This window comes from Acromyrmex echinatior, chromosome 16, assembly GCF_024713525.1.
Source record: "Acromyrmex echinatior isolate Ae372 chromosome 16, ASM2471352v2, whole genome shotgun sequence".
Classification (NCBI taxonomy): domain Eukaryota; kingdom Metazoa; phylum Arthropoda; class Insecta; order Hymenoptera; family Formicidae; genus Acromyrmex; species Acromyrmex echinatior.
Genome location: NC_141867.1, coordinates 2,183,564 through 2,203,564, shown reverse-complemented (window position 1 = coordinate 2,203,564; position 20,001 = coordinate 2,183,564). Strand labels below are relative to the sequence as shown.

The window sequence follows — 20,001 nt, the reverse complement described above, 5'->3', positions numbered from 1 at the left end:
ATAAATTCTAGGGTTCTTTACATTATGTGTAACTGGTTTAATAATATTTGTAGTTATAAAACTGACTAATCACAGTCATTCCATTCTTTTGAGGAATAGCTATGATTGGCTATTTCATATTTTTGAAGTGGACAGTCTCATGGATAGTCTATACTCTTTTGTTTATGGCAACGCCAATATGGTCGCGATTCTGCGAATATGAAAACTGAGTACAGTTACTTCGAAGTAAAGATTAATTAATATTTTGAATAACAATGATAAAAGTAGTTATTTGTGGTAATAAGTAATATTCATTATTTACAAAAGAAAACTTATATCATGTGAAAGTATTCCTTAGAACGTTTGAATAGTATAATCTACTGTTTGATTTGTTTGTTGTTTTTAACGTAAGTACGTAATAATTATGTATGATAATGTAAATTAAAGCGAATATAAATGTAATGTAATACTACCTATAATTTATATGATATGCAGGTCAACGATGAGTTTCAATAAAAGAAAGATATTTGCGTCGGATACGTCCGATGAAGATGATAGTTTCAATCATCGACGTAGTTCTCTGAAAGTCAACTTGAGTTACAGCAAGAATCTAACAGATTCTGGCAATGGATCTCTCTGGAGAACAGAGATTGAGAATGACCAAAAAGGAGTGGACAAGGCACGAACTATCAAAAGATTATCAAGAAAGAAAAGTATGTATGACAAGAATCACCAATCTGATTTTAACGACAAAGATATGCGAGCCACAACAAAGATAAACGATACAGACAAGTGTGCTGTAGATAAAAAGAGTGATAATTCCATTCGAATCAAGAAAGGAATACAGCTAAAATGTCTTACGATAAATCTAGAGGATGTAAGTACCAAAGAACGCTACCTCGAAACAAATTGCAACCGTTTGAAGGATGCAATCTTATCCAAAACTAAACAGATATTTGACAAAGAGAATGAACTTTCTGTAAAAATTACGAAGGTATTGGGAAATAAGGAAAATAGTTTTGCAAGCAGTATTCATAATCCAAACACGCGAAACGAAACAGTTATGCTGGACATGACTGATCTGAAAGAGACAGCAGCCAAGGAGCATCAACAATATACTCATAATGTAAACGATCGGAAAAGAAAGGATCAATACTCCAATATTGTTACTACACCATCGAATAATGACAGATGGAGAAGTCTCGAGAAAAGTATAGATAAATCTAGATTAACTCAAAGACGACTGTTTGTTGAGAAGGATAAACAGGTAGAAGAGCAAACCAAATGTAGAATTATCAAAGATGTTGTTCTGAAGAAAAATTTTCCATTAATTTCTCTAAGACAAGCAATTCAAAACGGCAGTCCTATATTAAGCGGCAGTAACAAAAGAATCAGTTTGGTCAGGAGATCTAAGTTGCATTCTCAAAATAAGGTTGAAAACCTAAACAACACATTTTCGACTATACACTCCGTTCAGAATTTCGATATAGAAACACCTATTGTTTGCTCTACTTTCATTGAGGATAATGCAACGGATGAAAAAGAAATTAACAGTGATATGGATACATCTTGTGTACATACAACGACTAAAGTAATGTCAATGGAGATGACAGAAGTTCATGGAGGCATTCATATGAGTGAAAAGCACATATCTGTACAAAATATGAATAACTATAACGAAAACAAAGAAGAGAAATCTAAAAAAGAAAGAATAAAGCAAAACAAAACAGGAATTAGTTCAAGACTAGAAGATGAACTTATAAACAAAATTACTGAAAGTGATGTACTGCAAGCACATAAGCACGACAGTAAAGCTAAATGTCAAAATGAGAAATGTAATATGATGTCTCTGTCTAATAGCAATAACACGATTCGATCATCTTTAAATGTAAATACTTCATTGGATGCAGTGACTGAAACTAGTAAAGCAAGGAACGTTTGGAAATCAAGAAATCACAGAACGAACAATACCAATCAAAATTTCGAAGCTATTAATAATAAAGAATCAGTTTTAAATGATCAACGCGAAAGCACAAATACGAATCGAACTTCGTTGCAAATGAATACATCGGTAGATTCTATACGCAAAACATGGCGAAGGAGAAGCGATAAGAGTGATAAAGATCATTCTAGTATGGATATGGAATGTTCATCAATAGGAGATAAGGAAATAAATGATGTAGACTCTTTAGAAAACATCAGTTTAACTGAGAGATTAAGAAATATCTCTATGAGAAATGAAAAGATTTCTCATAAAGCTAAATCGAAAGTTTTTAAAATAAAGGATGAAGACAAAAAACGATCGAGTATTAATAGAGGTAGTTATGTGGAAGGAACTCCATATCCAATAAGCCGCTCAGTTTTGTTCAAATCACAATTAAAATATAAAACGCAACATTTGGATGGTACAGTCACCTGTGGCAGCAATTTAAATTCATTAGAAAATGAAGAGAAAGATAATAAAACTAAATCATTTGCTTTGTAAGTATTCAAATGTATATATAGATAATGTTAAATATATTATATTTTGAAATATTATTACTATATGATTTACATAGTGTTGTTTAATAAATTAATACTATTAATAATTAATACTTTTTATGTTATTAGGCATTCAAAAATTTCAAATGAAGTGCATATGTCGACTGAAATGCAAGAAACAACAGAAGCTAACTCAGTTATTTTGGAAGATACACCTAATCAGAATCCTTTTGTTACCCAAAATCAATTGACGGTCATCAAAGGTACACCTGATGGAACAAAGTCTGAAACAGGCGAAAATGTACTTGTTCAAAACACGAAATATACTCCAGTGAAAAAGAGGAGATTATTGCCACTTACCCAAATTTCTCAATATTCAATCAGCCCAGTAGAAGAAAGAAAGTGTACACTTCAGGAATCGACGTCTACAAAACTAATCAAAAAGATGAAGAAAAAGCTTCCAAAAAGAAAATCAATATGTTCCAAGAATGTAAATAATATTAAGCACGATACTCCAAGCAAAACGCAGTCAGATAGTGATTGTGATATACTTGAAGATAAGAAAAAAGAGAAGAAAACGCGAAAACCGAAAAAGGTTATTAGCAAGAAGATCTTTATCAAGAAATTTGCCGACGAAAAAGTGTTGAATATATTAGAAAGGAGTAGACTGAATAAAGCAAATAATTCAGTAGAAAGTAGAGATTCCTTGAATGATTTTGTAAAATGTCGTATAACATCTACTCAATGGAACAAATACAAGTCTCAAAAGATTATCATCGTAACAACTGGATTATCAAAAGAGTAATAATCATCATAACTTATCTCTAAGCGTTTCTAATTCTTATTTTCAAATCGAAATAATTTTCGATGTTATTTCATACAAAAATTGTAATATTCTATTTTTTGTATGTAGGGATAAAAGTTTGGTAAAGAGTATTGTCAAATCACTTGGCGCGGCAGAGTTGGAGTTAAATGTGTCAAAACGGACGACTCACGTTGTGAGTACGGGTGTGCGTACAGTGAATCTCCTCCGTAGTATAATAAGGGGCTGTTGGCTCGTTACTTTAGAATGGGTTCTGAAATCCTTGGAAAACAACGGATGGCTGAATCCAGAAATGTTTGAGATGAAACATTTCTCTAAAGCTGTACAAGTAAGACACGCATACGTGATAAATGTAGAATACAATGTAAATCTACGTATATTATATAACATAGATATTCTTTTGCAGGAAAATCGAAAAGACAGGCAATTATTTGGACCCTCATATATCCCAGAATTGTTCGGCGCATGTGGATTCATATACGTCGAGCACAAAACAACCGTACCATGTAATACGCTTAAGGAACTTATAAAGACAGCAGGCGGACACATTACCGAGAATACCAAGCTTGCTAAAATTATTATTGGCACAAATGGCCTAAAGGAAACTTGGGTTATAGATTCTATTACAACGGGTGAACTACAATTGACTAAGCTTTATCAATGGAATAACGCGAAATAGACTGAAAGTACTTGTTCAAATATCATACAAATTGAAGATTTATATGATGATATTATAGCATAAAAGATATTTATGTGACGATATTATAGCATAAAAGATATTTGTATACTAATTATTTTTTGTCCAATAGTTTACAGAGATCATGCGAAAAATATTTATATTATACTTTCACAATTAGTATTACTATTATTATTCATTTATTCATATATATTATTGAAAAAATTATATGAAAGAAGTTCACATATAAAAAAATTAAGTTATTACATTATAGCATATTTATAGCTCTTTATGTGTAGAGTATATAAATTAGGGATGCACCGAGAAATATCTTGGGTATTTGATATTATCTGCTTTTTTACTATCCAGTCGGATAACTGGGTATTATTAGTATCTGGTAATATATCAGGCTGAAATTTTATTTTAAAAGTTTGTATAGAGAATTTTATTTTGTTTAATTTTTTTTTGGAAGTCATACCAGATATCCAACCAGAGAAATATACAGATAATTTCCATATTGGATATCCAATATTTAATAATTTTACGATCCGATGCATTCCTGATGTAAATAATTTAACTTATAAAGCGAGATAAAGCGAATTGTATAAAGCGAGATTTCAGTTTATCAATGATGAGAGTAAGCTATAATGTTAAATATTTTTTCTAGGTATATAATATTTACCTTAATTTGTCACTACAAATCAGATACTATATAGATATATTTTATGATCATTTATTTTATAATATATGTACAAATAATATAAAAATATATATATTAAAATTACAGTTCTTTACATAATCTTGTTCTAAACTTCTAAATATTTATCATTCTCAATATACTTTTTTTGTGTAACGCACAATAAATCTCCAATGAAAAATTCGTACTATCTATTAGATATACTATTTATTATATATTTTTTATCAAGTTAAAAAACAAATATTTACTGTTTTATCTTATATATTACAAGTGTTCGCACTCTATTTTTGAAAGAACTACTTGACAGAATTACTGGATGTAAAGTGACAAGTAAGTTCAATTAAAATTTTGTTTGTGTTCCTCCTAGCGTGACAAAACGCACACGTGGGTGTGTGCAAGTGTGTGTTTATGTGCCTGCCCGTCGAAATGACGTTTCGTACTACTACGTACAAGGAACGGATTCAGGTTAGGTTAAGTTATATTTGCGGAGAATTTCGTGCGACTAACAGGCTCTAGCAGCACGCATGGGAACGGGATGCGATGTGTCAAATTAACACGCGTTTACTAATATGTACCTTTGCATTTGTTTAACGGCGCATTGATTTACGCGTCTCGGCCGACCATGGATTACACCTACGAAAAGTGAGTGGCAAACCCGCGCCGTAATTGCGCATTCTCCTTTTCCTTCACGATCACGCACGATAATAGTCGCGCTTCTGGTTTTAGTTGCTCTTATCGTGTTTATCTTTCGCATTGTTCGCACAATCGCGATTATTTTTCGCGTACACATCGACGAGTGAAATTGACAACAATGCTTGAAGCACTTGGCTTGCGCGAGTAAAATAATGGAATAGTACGTTGCATATTTTTTTTTAAATTCATTTTTTAATTTCATTTTAATATCATTTTTCAAATAGATTACACATATCTTAATGTACTGCATATTACGTTATTAAGATGCTCCTTATCAAAAGACGAAAAGTGATTACATATGTGCACTGTTAAGAACAATGGATGCAGAATGTCATTGTTATGGATTGTATTATAACACAATTAAATTATATATTATTCATAATTATTATATCATTGTTCATTATAATGTTAAATATTTATGTATTCCAGCATTACAGTGCGCGATGGTCCTTCTGCAGACACATGCATTCCATTCCCTAGATATAATAGAACAATAATCACAGATGTATATGCAGGAATACCTGAGAACCTGTTGCTAAATGCAATAGGATTTCTGGTAAGACTTTGACTTATTCTTTATTATTTGAGAGATATGTTAGTGTAAGAAAGATCATGATATATATTTTGCAAGATACTGATGTATTTGAACTCTACTGACAATGAGTTATAAACTGTGATGTCTAATGCAATATATTTGTCTTGACAGCTTTTAGTTATTTTATTTGGTTTATTACGTAAGAAAGCATGGAATTATGGACGTCTTGCATTGTTACACAAGTCTGATAACAGATGGATGGAGCTGTTCTATGGTGTTAATGAAAACAGAGATACTGATCCCTTATGTGTTGAAACTTCAATCAATTCTCAACTTTCTCAGCTGGATAGAGGATTTCTCTCATGGATTGTTACCGCTTTTAAAATTACGTTAGTACTCATAAGGGAATTTTCCCAAATGTTGCTCTGATTTCAAGATGAAATTCTGGTTTTGATTTCGCCTTTACTGGTAAAAGCAAAATCTCAAAACCAGAGTTTTATTCTGAAATCAGAGTGACACTTGGAAAAATTCTCTTATCAGTGCGCTTAAAACATCTTGTTATTTATGTCTTACCATATTTTAATATATAATTTATTTTGCTCAAAATAATATTATTGCAGCGACGATGAATTATTGCAACGTGCAGGGCCTGATGGATTGTTATACATTATGTTCGAACGTTGCTTAATCATATTGACCGTCATGATGCTTATTGTATCGCTATGCATAGCCCTACCAATAAATTTTCACGGAAGCATGCAACCAGGGGACAGCGCAACATTTAGTCATACAACATTGTCAAACCTGGAGCCCACATCTTTTGGGCTTTGGGTGTATACAGTACTGCTCTTATCTTATCTGCCAGTTGGTGGATTTATCATGAGACGTCGTTTAAAACAGGTATTGCCAATTAATCAGTTAAGTATATTGTAAGATATACTTAACTGATATTTTATTTTATTTTTTATTCAAAAGATAAGAATGTTTTAATATATGTATTACAAGTGAGAATGTGTTTGTGGATATAGGTGCGAGATATAAGGCCTACTGGAGAATTTGTAGCAAGAACATTATTGATTATAGACATACCGAAACAACAATGTACTGTTGAGAATCTTACTGAATATTTTAAGTATGTAGAAAAGAACCTTCTCTAATCATGAATTCTTTTTTGGCAAATATTTGTCGCTAATATTAAAAGAAATTGAAAAAAATTTTATCATTCTATTCTTTGATCTTATTTTTATATATTTTATTTTTTCAGAGAAGCATTCCCTGCCTTAACAGTGGAAGATATTACATTGGCTCACGATATAAGACGTCTTTCAAAATTGGATGAAGAAAGAGATTGTGCGGAACAGGCGCGTTTATATTGCGAAAGTTATGCTAAAAAGAAAGAACCTTTGAAAATGTATCCTTATCCATGTGGTCAAATTCTTGGATATTGTTGCAACAAGGTAAATGTATCAATAAAATAAAATATAAACGTATGCGAGCATAAAATTGATTACTTTATATACATATATCATCGCGCAAGTTCTTATCTTTAATTTGAATCATTGCATTTGTAGCAAGTGGATGCTCAAGAATTCTACACCAACGAGGAAATACGATTAACAGCACTAGTTGAGGAAGAAAAGAATGTGGCACTTAGTAAAACTCTTGGAGTTGCTTTTGTAACTTTAGGTATTTTATATAATATTACATAATGTTTTCTTTGCTCTCTTTAATTATAAACAAATTCATAATGAATAATTAATAGGGACACCCGGTGCTGCTAAAACTATGCGCAAACAGCTGAGGTCTTCGCCGAATATAAAGTGGATCGTGGATTATGCACCGATGCCATCAGATATATTTTGGGAAAATTTAAGCATCCCCAGGCCGTGTTGGTATCTAAATGCTGTATTAATAAATTGCGCTTTGGGACTTATATTGTTTTTCATTACTACACCGGCTGTAAGTCAATTTCTTTCAGCAAGAGTACATTACACAATGAAAACTATATAAAGAAAAAAAAAAGAAAAAGATGCACTTAAACACGTATATAACAAAGAAACTGACATTCGCAACAATAAATAACATTTTAATCTTTGATCAATTCTTTTTTAATTTTTATTTATAAATGTTTAAAAATTTATTTTTTTTAATGTAATTTATTTTAACTTATTTATTTTTTAAATTTTAGGTCATAGTGACAGCTATTAACAAATTACCAATTACTGGAGAGATTAAGATTCTTAGTCCAGTGCTTTCATCTTTTCTGCCCACTGTATTGTTAGTTAGTGTAGCTGCTCTAATGCCTGCATTAGTCGGGAGAAGCGAATCACTCGTGAGACATTGGACAAGAAGCAGCTTAAATCGTGTTGTTATGAGAAAAACGTTACTTCTGTTGCTACTAATGGTGCTAATATTACCTAGTTTAGGATTAACTAGTGCTGCAGCATTCCTAGATTGGACTATGAATGATCGAAATAATACAGCACAATGGGAATGTGTATTCTTGCCAGATCAGGTGAGGTTTCTGACAATAAAAAAATATCGCATTTATTTTAAGTTAATTCAATAAGAAAGCATATGCTTTCTCCTTCATACTTCAATATTCATACGGCATAGATTTGTATAAGAATATAAAATTTGCAGGGCGCACTTTTTGTAAATTATGTCATAACTGCAGCCTTACTTGGGAGTGGATTAGAATTGGTTAGATTTCCGGAACTCGCGCTATACACTTTCAGACTCTGTATAGCTCGCAGTCGGGCAGAAAGAATACATGTTAGGAAAGCGGTACTGTGGGAATTTCCATTAGGAGGTCATTATGCATGGTTGTTGCTAGTTTTCACTATGACAACCGTCTACAGTCTGGCGTGTCCCTTAATCACTCCTTTTGGTCTACTATATCTTGTAGTCAAGCATCTGGTACAACTTTGACAATATCTTACAATTATGATCGTGACAATCAATGTGTCCTATAATGAAACTATTATCTTAATTAGGTGGACAGACATAATCTATGCTTCGCATATGGACCGAGTATTGGCGGTGGCCAATTAGCTGGAGCGGCAGTTAGTGCTGCAGGAGCTGCACCAGTTTTAGCACAAGCGGCTCTTTTAGCTTTAGGCCTGGTAAGAGTTGGTCTATCTTCGTTAGCTGCAGTGCAACTCACTGGTCTCTGTGCGAGTATTCTGGGTCTAGTAACCGGCGTTACATTGCCGTTATCGAAACCTAAGGTATTATAGTTTAAATAACGAGAAACCACTATTGAAGATTTCATTCAAAGTTGTAGATTGTATTGAATGAGTATATTAACAACTCATGTATGTGACTTTAGAATGTTATTAATTCTTAATTGTTTTTATTAGACTGCAGTACCAAAAAGAGATCTCTCGACGGGTCAAAATTTCGTGGCACCAGTATTGCGAAAGAATCAGATATCCATAGAAGAAACTATTTCAACCGCTTCAAATTCAGAAATAAATTTACCAAGCCCGACAAGTACCATTTCCTCTGTACAAGAAAGTCCAAAGCTTTACCAAAACTACGGGGGCGAACAGAGAGTTTAATATCTGTTCTGTGTGTATATATATGTGTATATATATATATATATATATATATATATATATATATATATATATATATATATATACACACACACACACATATATATATACTATACATACATACATATATGTGTGTGTATGTGTTATATTCGATATATGTGCAAGAATACAAAATGCTTCGTAATTTGTTTAAGAAGTTACCCTTTTAAAAATGTATTCTAATTGTTAATATTAATGATGCAATTTAGGGAAACTACAGCACAAATAATGTTCTTAATATTTCTTATCACGTTGAGTTAACACATAGGTGTGTTAAAAGAAATTAAAAGAAACTGGAAAATACTGCTTTAACATCACTGTCTATTTACGTTCATAATTATATTTACGAATTCTTCATTACTGCATAAGTGCTTAATTGTGATGTATATAAAAATGATTATATTTAATATAATTTTAAATATAATTTTCATTTACTTACATAATAATTAGATATTAAGAATAATTAAATAAAGCCTTATCAAGGGTTTATACTAAATAATTATTACTTAAAGAGAATCTCATTTCTAAAGAAAGTGAATAAGTAGATCTATCCTATCATTTCAAATCTGGCAGTACAAAAATATAAAATATCTACACTTAATATTATAACTTTTAATATTATACTTTTAATATTATACTGTATTATATTGGCACCTTAATATAATAGTGTTATATAATAACTTTAAAACAATAAGCTTATAATTATACATATTTTATATAAAAATAGTTTTTTTTAATTAATAAAGTGCAATAATTTTGATTTCCTTATAATAAATATAATGTGATTATTCTTATGTGGAAATTCTGAATAATATATACATACCAATTTATATTTATCATCAAATTAATAGCAATAATTATCCAGTTTTTAATGATTTGGTAGATCAACTATTTTTAATAGTAATGCAATGATTGCGACACAGAAAATATAATTAAGCAGGATATTTTATTTCATTCTGAGAATTATATGAAAGAACGCACCTTATAATATTTTATGCATTATGTTTTTCATCCTATTTATATATATAAAGGGAAGTGATATAGTATAACATGATTATATATGTATATATGATAAATTTTTCGGCATATAAATATACATACGGAAGATTAGAAATTCAGATTTCAACATCAATTACTTGATCTAATTAATGTACATTCATAATCCTTTTAGATTTTTCAATCTTTTAAAGGTAAATAGTTACAGACATATATATGTACAATATCTTAAATAATTATAAATCATCATGATTATGATATAATTATTACCTACTTTGGATTTATTCTGTTTCATAAACTCAAAAAATTAGATTAGAATACATAATTTTTACACAAAATATTTTAATAAATTATACCTAATTGCAATTTGTCATGGAGTTCAAATTTAAGTATTAAATAAAAATTTATCTATATTTTCTCTCCTATATTACTGTATATTGTATATTACAGATTAATTATCTCCTCTAAAAATATTATTTTACCTAAGAAAAATCAAATTTTTTATAAAATAAATAGAAAAATTTATATTCAAGTACATGGACATGTTCAATTCAAAACGTTTAATGCACGCCGTCACATAGGATGCATTCCATTTCACGCATAATGTGCATGATGCATTATTTTATCCTTGACTGTAATCAGTCTCGTTACAAATGCTTTGAAGCGTTTGATGGACCAATTAAAAGAAAGAATTTTACAAACTGACCAATTAAAAAACGCTTCAAAGCGTTTGTAGCATCGCGTTGACTGAACCCTTTGTTTAACATTTGGAGAACAACAAAGATAAGTGAAGCATCCCGCATGAAATGGAATGCACTCATAGATTTATGGGTTTCAACAAAATGTCATATTGAGGAATTCCATGAGTCTTATAATAAATATGATTAAATTAGAATCTTTTTTTTCTTAAGGCACTAATCATCACGTTTAATTTTATGACAATGCATATTTGCAATGTAATTACGTAAACTATTTTTCTAATTGTTTTTAAAATTATAAATTATTTTAATATAAATAAAGTATACTTTTATATATTCAAATATTAATATCCTATTTAATTATATACATTATAAATGTATATAATATAAAAATTTATGTATAATTGTATTAAATAATTTATAATTATATATATATATATATATATATATATATATATATAAAATGTACATAAAATTATTTAATAAATTATATATAAGTTATACTTATATATTTAATTTATATAATTAATTTATGTATAATTAAAAACACAAAAAACATTTGCTATATGTATAATTTCACTGTACGATAGAGAAATTCATTCATGAAAAGAGGCTAACACCAATTATAGCTTCCAGTTGACTAGATGTAAGATTACTTAACTCCTTCGCTTGATTTACTTTCTTCTGTGACTTATGAACTGTTTCTTTTGTCCTTGAACTTTTATCACATGATGTAAAATTAGTCTCGAGATTGTTTTCTTCCTCTTCCTTCTGAGATTCTTCACTCTCTTCACTGCTTAGATGAACCTGTGAGGCAACATTGTTGCTTAAGACGATCTCTATGAAGAATACAATACTATTTTATAAAATAGTTGTGTGAATAACAACATGTACTTCAAAAATGCATATTGAAAGTAATATGTATGAAATATACACACACGCCCACACACGTATATAGATATATATATGTATAAATATGCATATATGATATTTTAATTTTAGATAATTCTTTAGTTTCTAAACTAAAGAGGAGACCATAATAAATACAACTCAAAAGTTTCAAACCATTAACTTGTAGTAATTCACAGGACTATTCAAATTATTAAATTTGAGTTGCATTTATGTTTTAACATGGAAAATAAAAGAGGCTGCCATTTTTTCTTTCTTTTTCTATCTGAAAAACATTAATTGAAATAAAAAAGTATGATGAAAGTGTTATATATTTTTAAAAATTTATACATATTTAGCAATTGTTATATATTAATAAATTGTGTTTAATTTATATTTATAATAACTAAATATAATAAAGACTGGTAGTAGAGATTGATATTAAAATTTGCGTAATTTTCGAAACATTTTTTTGTACAATTAAATGTAACTACTCACCACACACTCACACATTTGAAGTTAAATGAATAACAAAAATTCTGAATGAATTAAAACGTCGGTACCATATCAATAAGAAATTCGTCTAGTTAAAAATATATTCTCATTCGAAAATATAAAACTAAATATATTATTTTCTATCAGGTGTATACTATTGTCAATTTAAAGGAATTGGGATTTTGGGAGTAATGAAAAATAATTAAAAAAAAAAAGATTTCAGTTTCTTTTTGTTTTTTCGGAACATATATGCTACTTTTCAATATTACAACATAATTTTCATTATTTTACAACATTACAACAAGAATCGTTGCTTTCCTTATATATATAAAATAGCCGCGATATAAATTCACAAATAAAACTTTGATATATAATACAGTTAAGATGATCATACAAAAAGTATCTTGATTATGTACTCTTGATTATCTTTTACATATCAAGCTATTTGGATTCACACTTTTGTATCGATTTAGTGTAAAATAATGCAAATTTCCATAATAAAATAAACAAGAGTAGCTTCTTTGGTAAATTAAAGATGCATTTACTTGTTTACTTACATTCTTTCCTAGCCTCTATCAAAATTTAATTATTGATCCCGTCATATTATCGTTTCATTATAATCATTGATCTCATAAATTATATTTTGCAATATAAAAAATTTTTTCTTATAACATTCTACCACCACCAAAGTAATCATATAGCCGATTTATGCCGATTGTGCGCAAATAATATGTGCACAAACAAAGAATACTAAAACACTAACAGCATTGCAAATACACATACATTTCACATCTCTATGTAAAATGTAATATCTTTACATGAAAGTGTAGTATTAATATGCAAATATTTGCGATTGTCATATTTGACATATTTACTAATGACACACATAGAAAGGTTTCATCTCACCTCTACGATAGAAACCCTTGGTGATGGTTCTCGCGTCGCAATTTTTTCCATTACAATTGGACTAGTGGAACTTGTCGAAGAATATTCTTTATCTGTCTCGGTATCCGAATATTCTTTCTCATCTTCAATAGGTTTCTGCATATCCATATTTTCATGCAACTTGCACACGAAGCCACCCTTGTCACTCTCCCGTTCGAATAAGTTACCATCAAGATGAACTAAAAACATAAGTAAAAGTCACATATTAATATAATTTTCATAATGTTACAGTATATAAAAAGTTCTTTTAACAACTATTTCATTTTTTTTAAATTAAATTTTCTTTACTGAAAAAATATCGAAAGAGATCGCAAACTTCCCATTTTTAACATCATAGATTTTTATATTAAATTTTAATTAAAAATTCTCTTATTTTCCTCTAGTTTAATTTATAGAAATTACCTTGACAAAAGGCAGTGCTACAAAATGAACAGTGTGCAGATGTTCGACGTCCACATTCTGAACAAAAATGCCACGGACAACAGAATTTCGAGTCTGTTGATTCATTGATTATCACGCATGTTTGATGATACTTTTTGAGACAAGTCTTTTGTGAGCAGATTACAAATTCGTTGTTGTCAAATGATATTTCTTGCCCACATCGCCAACATTTACGCTTTCTCCATCTGAAGTAAAAGATAACGAAATTTATTTAGACACTAATTGCATAAAAATTACGATAAGATAATAAGTATATTATTAAGTAACAAGATATGTACGTACCGTTTATATCGTTTCGGCTTGTCAATTTTTTTTAATTGCACAGTTGATAGTGCTACTGGCGTTTGTTGTTTCTGTGCTACTGGCGTTTGTTGTTTCTGTGCTACTGGCATTTGTTGTTTCTGTGTTACTGGCGTTTGTTGTTTCTGTGCTTTCAACCCAATAAAACCACTGCAATTTGGTGCCCCACATAGACATGCCTTTCGTGTTTCTCCATCAGATGCTAAATTATAGTTAAATGTCAGTTCTTCCCCAGATTCTATGTCACGCAAAGCGAATAGACCAATACGAGTGTCTCCGTTCACTGTCCACTTCTGCGTTTCGCAGTTTGGAGCACATGAATGATCTGTAAATGACAATATAATTACTTTTTGAGATAATAGATTCGGTTATCGTAATATACTCACTCATAAATCGACTCAGATTTCCCTTTGGCTCTGCGTCAATCGTTCTATTGTTGTCTATCGTCAGGAAGTAAAAATTCTCATTTTTCAGTTCTTTCTTCCGATGTAATCTACGCTTGTATTCGGCATCATCTATAATTTCTCCTACGTATTCAATGACAAATTGTCCCGTTTTGATATCTTCCAAAGTTCTAAGGCCCCATCCGCGGCCCATGGTATGAAATGGTTCCATTGCCGGATACTGACGCAGTACAAACGACTGATTCATGCATTTGGCTCCAGCTGGACAAATTCCGGGACTGCATTCAACCATTAGTATACGATTCAGACAATCCGTATTAGGCGCACAAGGATTATCCCATTCGGGATCGCATTCACACGCCACAATGCTCTCGACTTCGGTTGGCTTGACGTTACCCACTGGTTTATTGACCTATTACATGTCTATTTTCATTAAGGCTTCTAACTTCTCATTACAATCATTCATCAAATTATGATAAATTAACAATAAGTTACGAGTGATTTGTTTATGTCTGATTGCAAAAACACAATAATTATTTAAAAAAAAAAAAGATATATAAAACCGATTCTAGATCAAATGAAGGAGTGCAAATGAGCGCGAGCACATCTATGAATGAATGAATGTGAACGATTCCACGAATACAAATAAACACAAAGAAATACGAATAAATAATTTGCTCTATAACGAATCTATTACTCATCATTATTCATCAAAGAAAGTTGTTCATTCGCATTTATTCGCATTTGCTTATTTAATTTGAATTCGGTTTCAAAGAAAAAGTACTTGTTACGCTCGTTCGTCCTTGTTAGCTTAGTTTAACGCATCGGCTTAATATAAACCGTACTTTTAATTTTACATATGGTGGCGGTTTCAGTCCTTTCGGTTCTTTAGTCATGGAACGCCTTGCTTTTAATTGCTGATGTATTTTATTGGCTTCTTCAAGAGCTATTCGATATGTGTCGTCCATCATAGTTTTTTTACCTATAGGTGGTTTTGTAGTTGCGTCACCATCTTGATATAAAAAAGCTCGGCCTCTGTAAAATTTATTGAATTAGAAAAAGATGAATATTTATTAGTCACAATATTTTTTATAAAAAGAGAATATTTCTATTTACCTATGTACCCAATAATAATCATTAGATCCCAAAAACATTACGCAAAATTTACCAGGACTATGAGATTTAGCCTCTACATTTTCAGGAATTTCATGCGGATAGCATATACGAGACGGCCACCATCGATAATGGCCAAGTTTCACCCATACAACTTCCCCATACAGAGGTAATCTTCCTGTTTCGCAATCTTCACATATGAATCCACCATCAGGTGCATTTATACCTAAATTTATACCAAGAATACGAATAATTTATTTGCAAATATTATACTTTGTATGAATCAGTGTTTTTTAATAAAATCACCTAAACATTCCAAGTGAAAGGAAGTTGGACATGTATCACAACAAATAAGACTACCACCACGAGTGCATAGAAAGCACCATGCAGCATTTAATGGAGGATGTGGTGCTTTGTAATGTTTTGGGCATATAATTTGATTGGCCGTTAAAATTACTGAACCAGCAGGTAGACATAACGTTGATGCATGATAAGATGAAGGGCAACGGACACATCTCGCCATTTTTTCGTTTGGGGCACGAGAACGCTTATCTTGAGGATTATCAGAACTGCAGGTGTGGCATACATGGTATGGACATGTCAAACGTCCACCTTGCCAATGTGACTAAAATATATTTATCAATATTAGAGAAATAATAACAATAATTTAAAATAATGTTAATTGAAATCCAAATATTGTATTTTACCTGTGGCCATGATAACAAGCAGTTGGAATGATAATGTTTTCCACAAGCGGGGACAATACATCTTATTCTATCTCCTTCTCTCTCATTGCATAGGAAACAAGCGGGTGCTACTCCAGATAAACAATCAATGCATTTGAATGTTTCGTCCTCTTGCTCATCAGATTTACCTAAATTTAATTAATATTATGATTATGCTATTATTAAAAAATAAATTAATTTTAAAAAATTCGTTTACTTTTCATTAATGTAAGTTATATATTAAAAAGAAAAATTTTTTTATCAATCTGATATACAAATTTGTATTTATGAATATTTTCATAATTACCATTATTTTCACTTTCACCATTAATACTTTTCTTAATTATATTTAAATCACTAAGTAATCTGTCATCCAATGTATTTTCATCAACAGAATATTCTGGACTAGATTCGCCAGGTTTTACACATGATAAATGGAAATAAGAATAACAAGGCCCTTTACATCTCGTTAACTGACCTGTCTTCTCACAAATCTGACAAACTTTTTCTTGTTTCATACCTTTAAAGAGATTATATAGTCTACTTCGTTTTGTTTCCGAAACAAAATTTTCTTCCTTGTCAATCTTACTTTTCATTTTTTTGTTTTCCTTTATACTTGTATCAATCTCTAGTGATCTTTCATCTTCATCAGGAGAACTCTCTTTCGAAAGCGAACTTTCGTTTGTCGTGTTCAATCTGAGTTTTTTTCGGCACTCCCTTTCAACCTTATTTTTCATCCTTTTATTTTCCTTGATAACTGTATCAATCTCTATCTCATCTTCATCCAGAGAGCTTTCTTTCGATAGTGAATGAGAACTCTCATTTGTCATGTGTAATCCAAGTTTTTTTCGATATTCTGTATCCATATTATCCCAAGTTTTTCGCAAATATCTTTTAATATCGCTTTTAGGCATATCTGGATACTCATTTTCTAATAAATGTTTATTATCTTCATAATAAAGATTAAATATGGTCTCTTCATCTTCTTCATTTTTTAAAAATTTTGTGCTTGAACTTTCGGAAGAACTTTTATGACTTGCAGGAGATGAAGGCCAAGAATCCAAATTTAATTTCGAATCAATTTTTCCGTTTACAATTCGTGAATTTTTCTTTGACAGTTCTGATTTATGTAACTTTGATACTTCCGGTTTTTGTGCATCATGTACCTGTAGAAGTAAAAATAAAAATTTTTGTTGCATATAAAAATTTAAGTTAAATTTATAATAAATGTAAATAATTATTTTTAATATTACATTGTCCTGCTTAATACGTTTGACATCCGGTTCATTTTGCTCCATTTCCAAGCTCAGTCTTGAATGTTTTCTCTTTTTATTTTTTTCACCAACAGTATATGCTTTAGGCTTCTGGATTTTAAATTTTACTGTAAAAATCGCAATTCTCTCCTCAGTTGACAATGGCTGTGTTTCTGTAGCTTCTTCAACAGCATTTTGCCACTTTTTTTTTACTCCTGGTTTTATAATAAAAGCCGCAACATACTTGGGATCCTTTTTCTTTGTTTCTGTTGTTAATGATTCTGCTAATTTTTGGAAATCAGCAAGGCTTGTAAATTGCATCATACAATTTGCTGAAACCCAACTATGACGGCCTTTGTCCCCGAAATAATGAACATGTACCATCATGATCACTGACTTAGTTCTAACTGTAACAAATAGTTGAAACATTTTCCAACACCTTACATCCATTACTAAATTTTCTAAATATATGTATAAATAATATATATGTTTGCATATATATATATATATATATATATATATATATATATATATATATTACATATTTCTATTAAACATAACTATATATTATTAACTAAATTGTATTAGAGAAATATATATAATTTCAGATTCTTATATTTATTCATATTTAGGCATGATAGCAACGTTATTTTGACTTTAAACAAAACTTAACTTTCTCTCTCTCATATCATGTATATCATTTTTGTATATTACTTTTTATTTTAATTCGTCTCTCATTTTATAATTTTATTCATCTGCTAAATGTTCTTAGCGAGCTTGCTCTACAATAATAAACGTTTCTCTCTCTCTTTTTCTCTCAAGTCAAAATGATGGTGCAATCGAGCCTTGGAGACAACTTTTTAAATGCAGATATAATTTTGATGAAAGAAATATACATGGACTTGAAAAATTTACCTCTCATTTTATAATATATTCTTGATTCTGGATCAATTGTGACCATACAGGGCCAAAATGGGAAATTACCTACTCTTGCCCAAGCCAACTGCCCTATTATCCACGGACATTCAATATTAGGATTATCTATATTTGGAGATGGAATCTCCTCCATGATATTTAACATAGATGAATTGTTGCCTTCATCTACATTGTTATCTGTATTAATTTCTTCTAGGCTTTCGTCCGTATTATTGACAGAATTAATTAGTTGCCTACGTATTTTTGGCTTAAAGTTCTGCAAAATTATAAGAGTAATGAATATTATATAAGAATGATTACAAGCTTTAAATTACATGAAAAAAATGATAGCTCTTAGACACTAAACATAATTTACTTAATATTTAATATAAAAAACATTCATGAAAAATATTGTATATTATAACATTAAAATATATATTTAAGATTGAGTCCCATAAATATTGTACTTCGACTGGGTTAATATATGCAACCGACAAGAATATAGCAATATTAGAGTAGATTACATCTATGCATTTTTATCGTACAAATTTCTCAAGCCTATTGTTTGGTTATCGGATAGAGAGATCCAAAAATCTCTCTGTCCTGTACCTTTGTCATACGACAAAAACAGATAAATGAAACAGCACCTTCACATAGATGCTTCATTATACAGAGAAGCAACTGAAATAAATGGAATATACCTGTATAATATCCATAGCATTGTGAATGGTTGCTCTGGGTTTTATTGTTCTACCATAACGACTCCTACTCGGAGTAAAGCTATTGTAATCGTCCTGAGATGTCTCTCGGTCATCACAAGCGTCCTCGCTCGTCGAAGCTCTGGTCTCGTTGGTTTCCGCTTGGGATGTGGCGTGATCCGGCACGGACGCCTTCCTAGACTCTGTGCTAATGGTATTCATGACTTGGTCCTTAACATAGCATCCTCAGTCTTTTACGATCAGCTAGTTGCGAATGATAGAAGTGCATCGACTTCTGCAACGACGGCGGTTCACAAGAACCGTTGAACGTCAATGGTAAAGGCTCAGGCGTCGAAAACAATTTTTACTACCACTGGGCGCCACAGCCGCGGGCCTCGTGTTTCGAGGGGTTCTACCTTTCTCACGTCCAACCGGGTCTATCTCATCCGGACGACGAACGTTGGCTTCTACACCGCGAGGACTTCCCAACTTCCGCCCCGTTGATCGTCCCAATTATTGTGATAATAATGAATAGCGGACGTACCTCGCGTACCTCCTGAAGCAGGACGCGTTTCCCGCGATTTTGGGCAATTCTCATAGTCGCGCTGTCGTCACCACACTATTGTGCCCCGTGAAGCTAAGATGGC

The 20,001-nt window shown here is 30.9% G+C and overlaps 3 protein-coding genes across 6 annotated transcripts; 2 read left to right on the top strand and 1 right to left on the bottom strand.

Annotated features, from left to right (window-relative positions):
• Window positions 1-8: 8 nt before the first annotated feature.
• Window positions 9-4,837, top strand: MCPH1 (Microcephalin). 2 transcript variants are annotated; one of them, XM_087414385.1, is made up of 5 exons: window positions 9-390; window positions 475-2,460; window positions 2,590-3,261; window positions 3,374-3,611; window positions 3,690-4,837. In XM_087414385.1, exons 2-5 carry the CDS (start codon window positions 482-484, stop codon window positions 3,960-3,962), a joined length of 3,162 nt encoding a protein of 1,053 aa, XP_087270511.1. In that variant the 5' UTR covers window positions 9-390; window positions 475-481; the 3' UTR covers window positions 3,963-4,837. The 2 variants fall into 2 exon arrangements, with proteins under 2 accessions (XP_087270511.1, XP_011049100.1); XM_011050798.2 differs by having other exon boundaries at window positions 11-386.
• Window positions 4,838-5,071: 234 nt separating this feature from the next.
• Window positions 5,072-10,904, top strand: Tmem63 (transmembrane protein 63). 2 transcript variants are annotated; one of them, XM_011050799.2, is made up of 12 exons: window positions 5,072-5,298; window positions 5,779-5,905; window positions 6,056-6,273; window positions 6,505-6,784; window positions 6,913-7,016; window positions 7,149-7,341; window positions 7,456-7,570; window positions 7,647-7,843; window positions 8,073-8,399; window positions 8,528-8,803; window positions 8,881-9,114; window positions 9,247-10,904. In XM_011050799.2, exons 1-12 carry the CDS (start codon window positions 5,279-5,281, stop codon window positions 9,445-9,447), a joined length of 2,292 nt encoding a protein of 763 aa, XP_011049101.1. In that variant the 5' UTR covers window positions 5,072-5,278; the 3' UTR covers window positions 9,448-10,904. The 2 variants fall into 2 exon arrangements, with proteins under 2 accessions (XP_011049101.1, XP_011049102.1); XM_011050800.2 differs by lacking the exon at window positions 5,072-5,298 and adding an exon at window positions 5,352-5,509.
• Window positions 10,905-11,735: 831 nt separating this feature from the next.
• On the bottom strand, window positions 11,736-19,978 carry NSD (Nuclear receptor binding SET domain protein). 2 transcript variants are annotated; one of them, XM_011050801.2, is made up of 13 exons: window positions 19,358-19,978; window positions 18,657-18,933; window positions 17,742-18,148; window positions 16,796-17,654; window positions 16,471-16,637; window positions 16,070-16,388; window positions 15,767-15,989; window positions 15,496-15,685; window positions 14,633-15,062; window positions 14,229-14,571; window positions 13,908-14,131; window positions 13,467-13,684; window positions 11,736-11,984 (listed from the first exon to the last, which is right to left on the bottom strand). In XM_011050801.2, the coding sequence occupies exons 1-13, from the start codon at window positions 19,574-19,576 to the stop codon at window positions 11,778-11,780; spliced, it is 4,083 nt and encodes a 1,360-aa protein (XP_011049103.1). In that variant the 5' UTR covers window positions 19,577-19,978; the 3' UTR covers window positions 11,736-11,777. The 2 variants fall into 2 exon arrangements, with proteins under 2 accessions (XP_011049103.1, XP_011049104.1); XM_011050802.2 differs by having other exon boundaries at window positions 11,918-12,016; window positions 19,358-19,977.
• Between the last annotated feature and the right edge of the window lie 23 nt (window positions 19,979-20,001).

Excerpts from the sequence above, each read along its gene's own strand:
- NSD (XM_011050801.2), bottom strand. The coding sequence starts at position 19,576 with ATGAATACCATTAGCACAGAGTCTAGGAAGGCGTCCGTGCCGGATCAC. Across the intron at positions 14,132-14,228 it reads AAGCCGAAACGATATAAACG|ATGGAGAAAGCGTAAATGTT; the intron begins GTACGTACATAT and ends CTTTTACTTCAG. Across the intron at positions 11,985-13,466 it reads CAAGGGTTTCTATCGTAGAG|GTTCATCTAAGCAGTGAAGA; the intron begins GTGAGATGAAAC and ends GTTGCCTCACAG.
- Tmem63 (XM_011050799.2), top strand. The coding sequence starts at position 5,279 with ATGGATTACACCTACGAAAA. Across the intron at positions 7,342-7,455 it reads TTGGATATTGTTGCAACAAG|CAAGTGGATGCTCAAGAATT; the intron begins GTAAATGTATCA and ends TTGCATTTGTAG. Across the intron at positions 7,844-8,072 it reads TTTTCATTACTACACCGGCT|GTCATAGTGACAGCTATTAA; the intron begins GTAAGTCAATTT and ends TTTAAATTTTAG.
- MCPH1 (XM_087414385.1), top strand. The coding sequence starts at position 482 with ATGAGTTTCAATAAAAGAAAGATATTTGCGTCGGATACGTCCGATGAA. Across the intron at positions 3,262-3,373 it reads ACAACTGGATTATCAAAAGA|GGATAAAAGTTTGGTAAAGA; the intron begins GTAATAATCATC and ends TTTTGTATGTAG. Across the intron at positions 3,612-3,689 it reads ATTTCTCTAAAGCTGTACAA|GAAAATCGAAAAGACAGGCA; the intron begins GTAAGACACGCA and ends ATTCTTTTGCAG.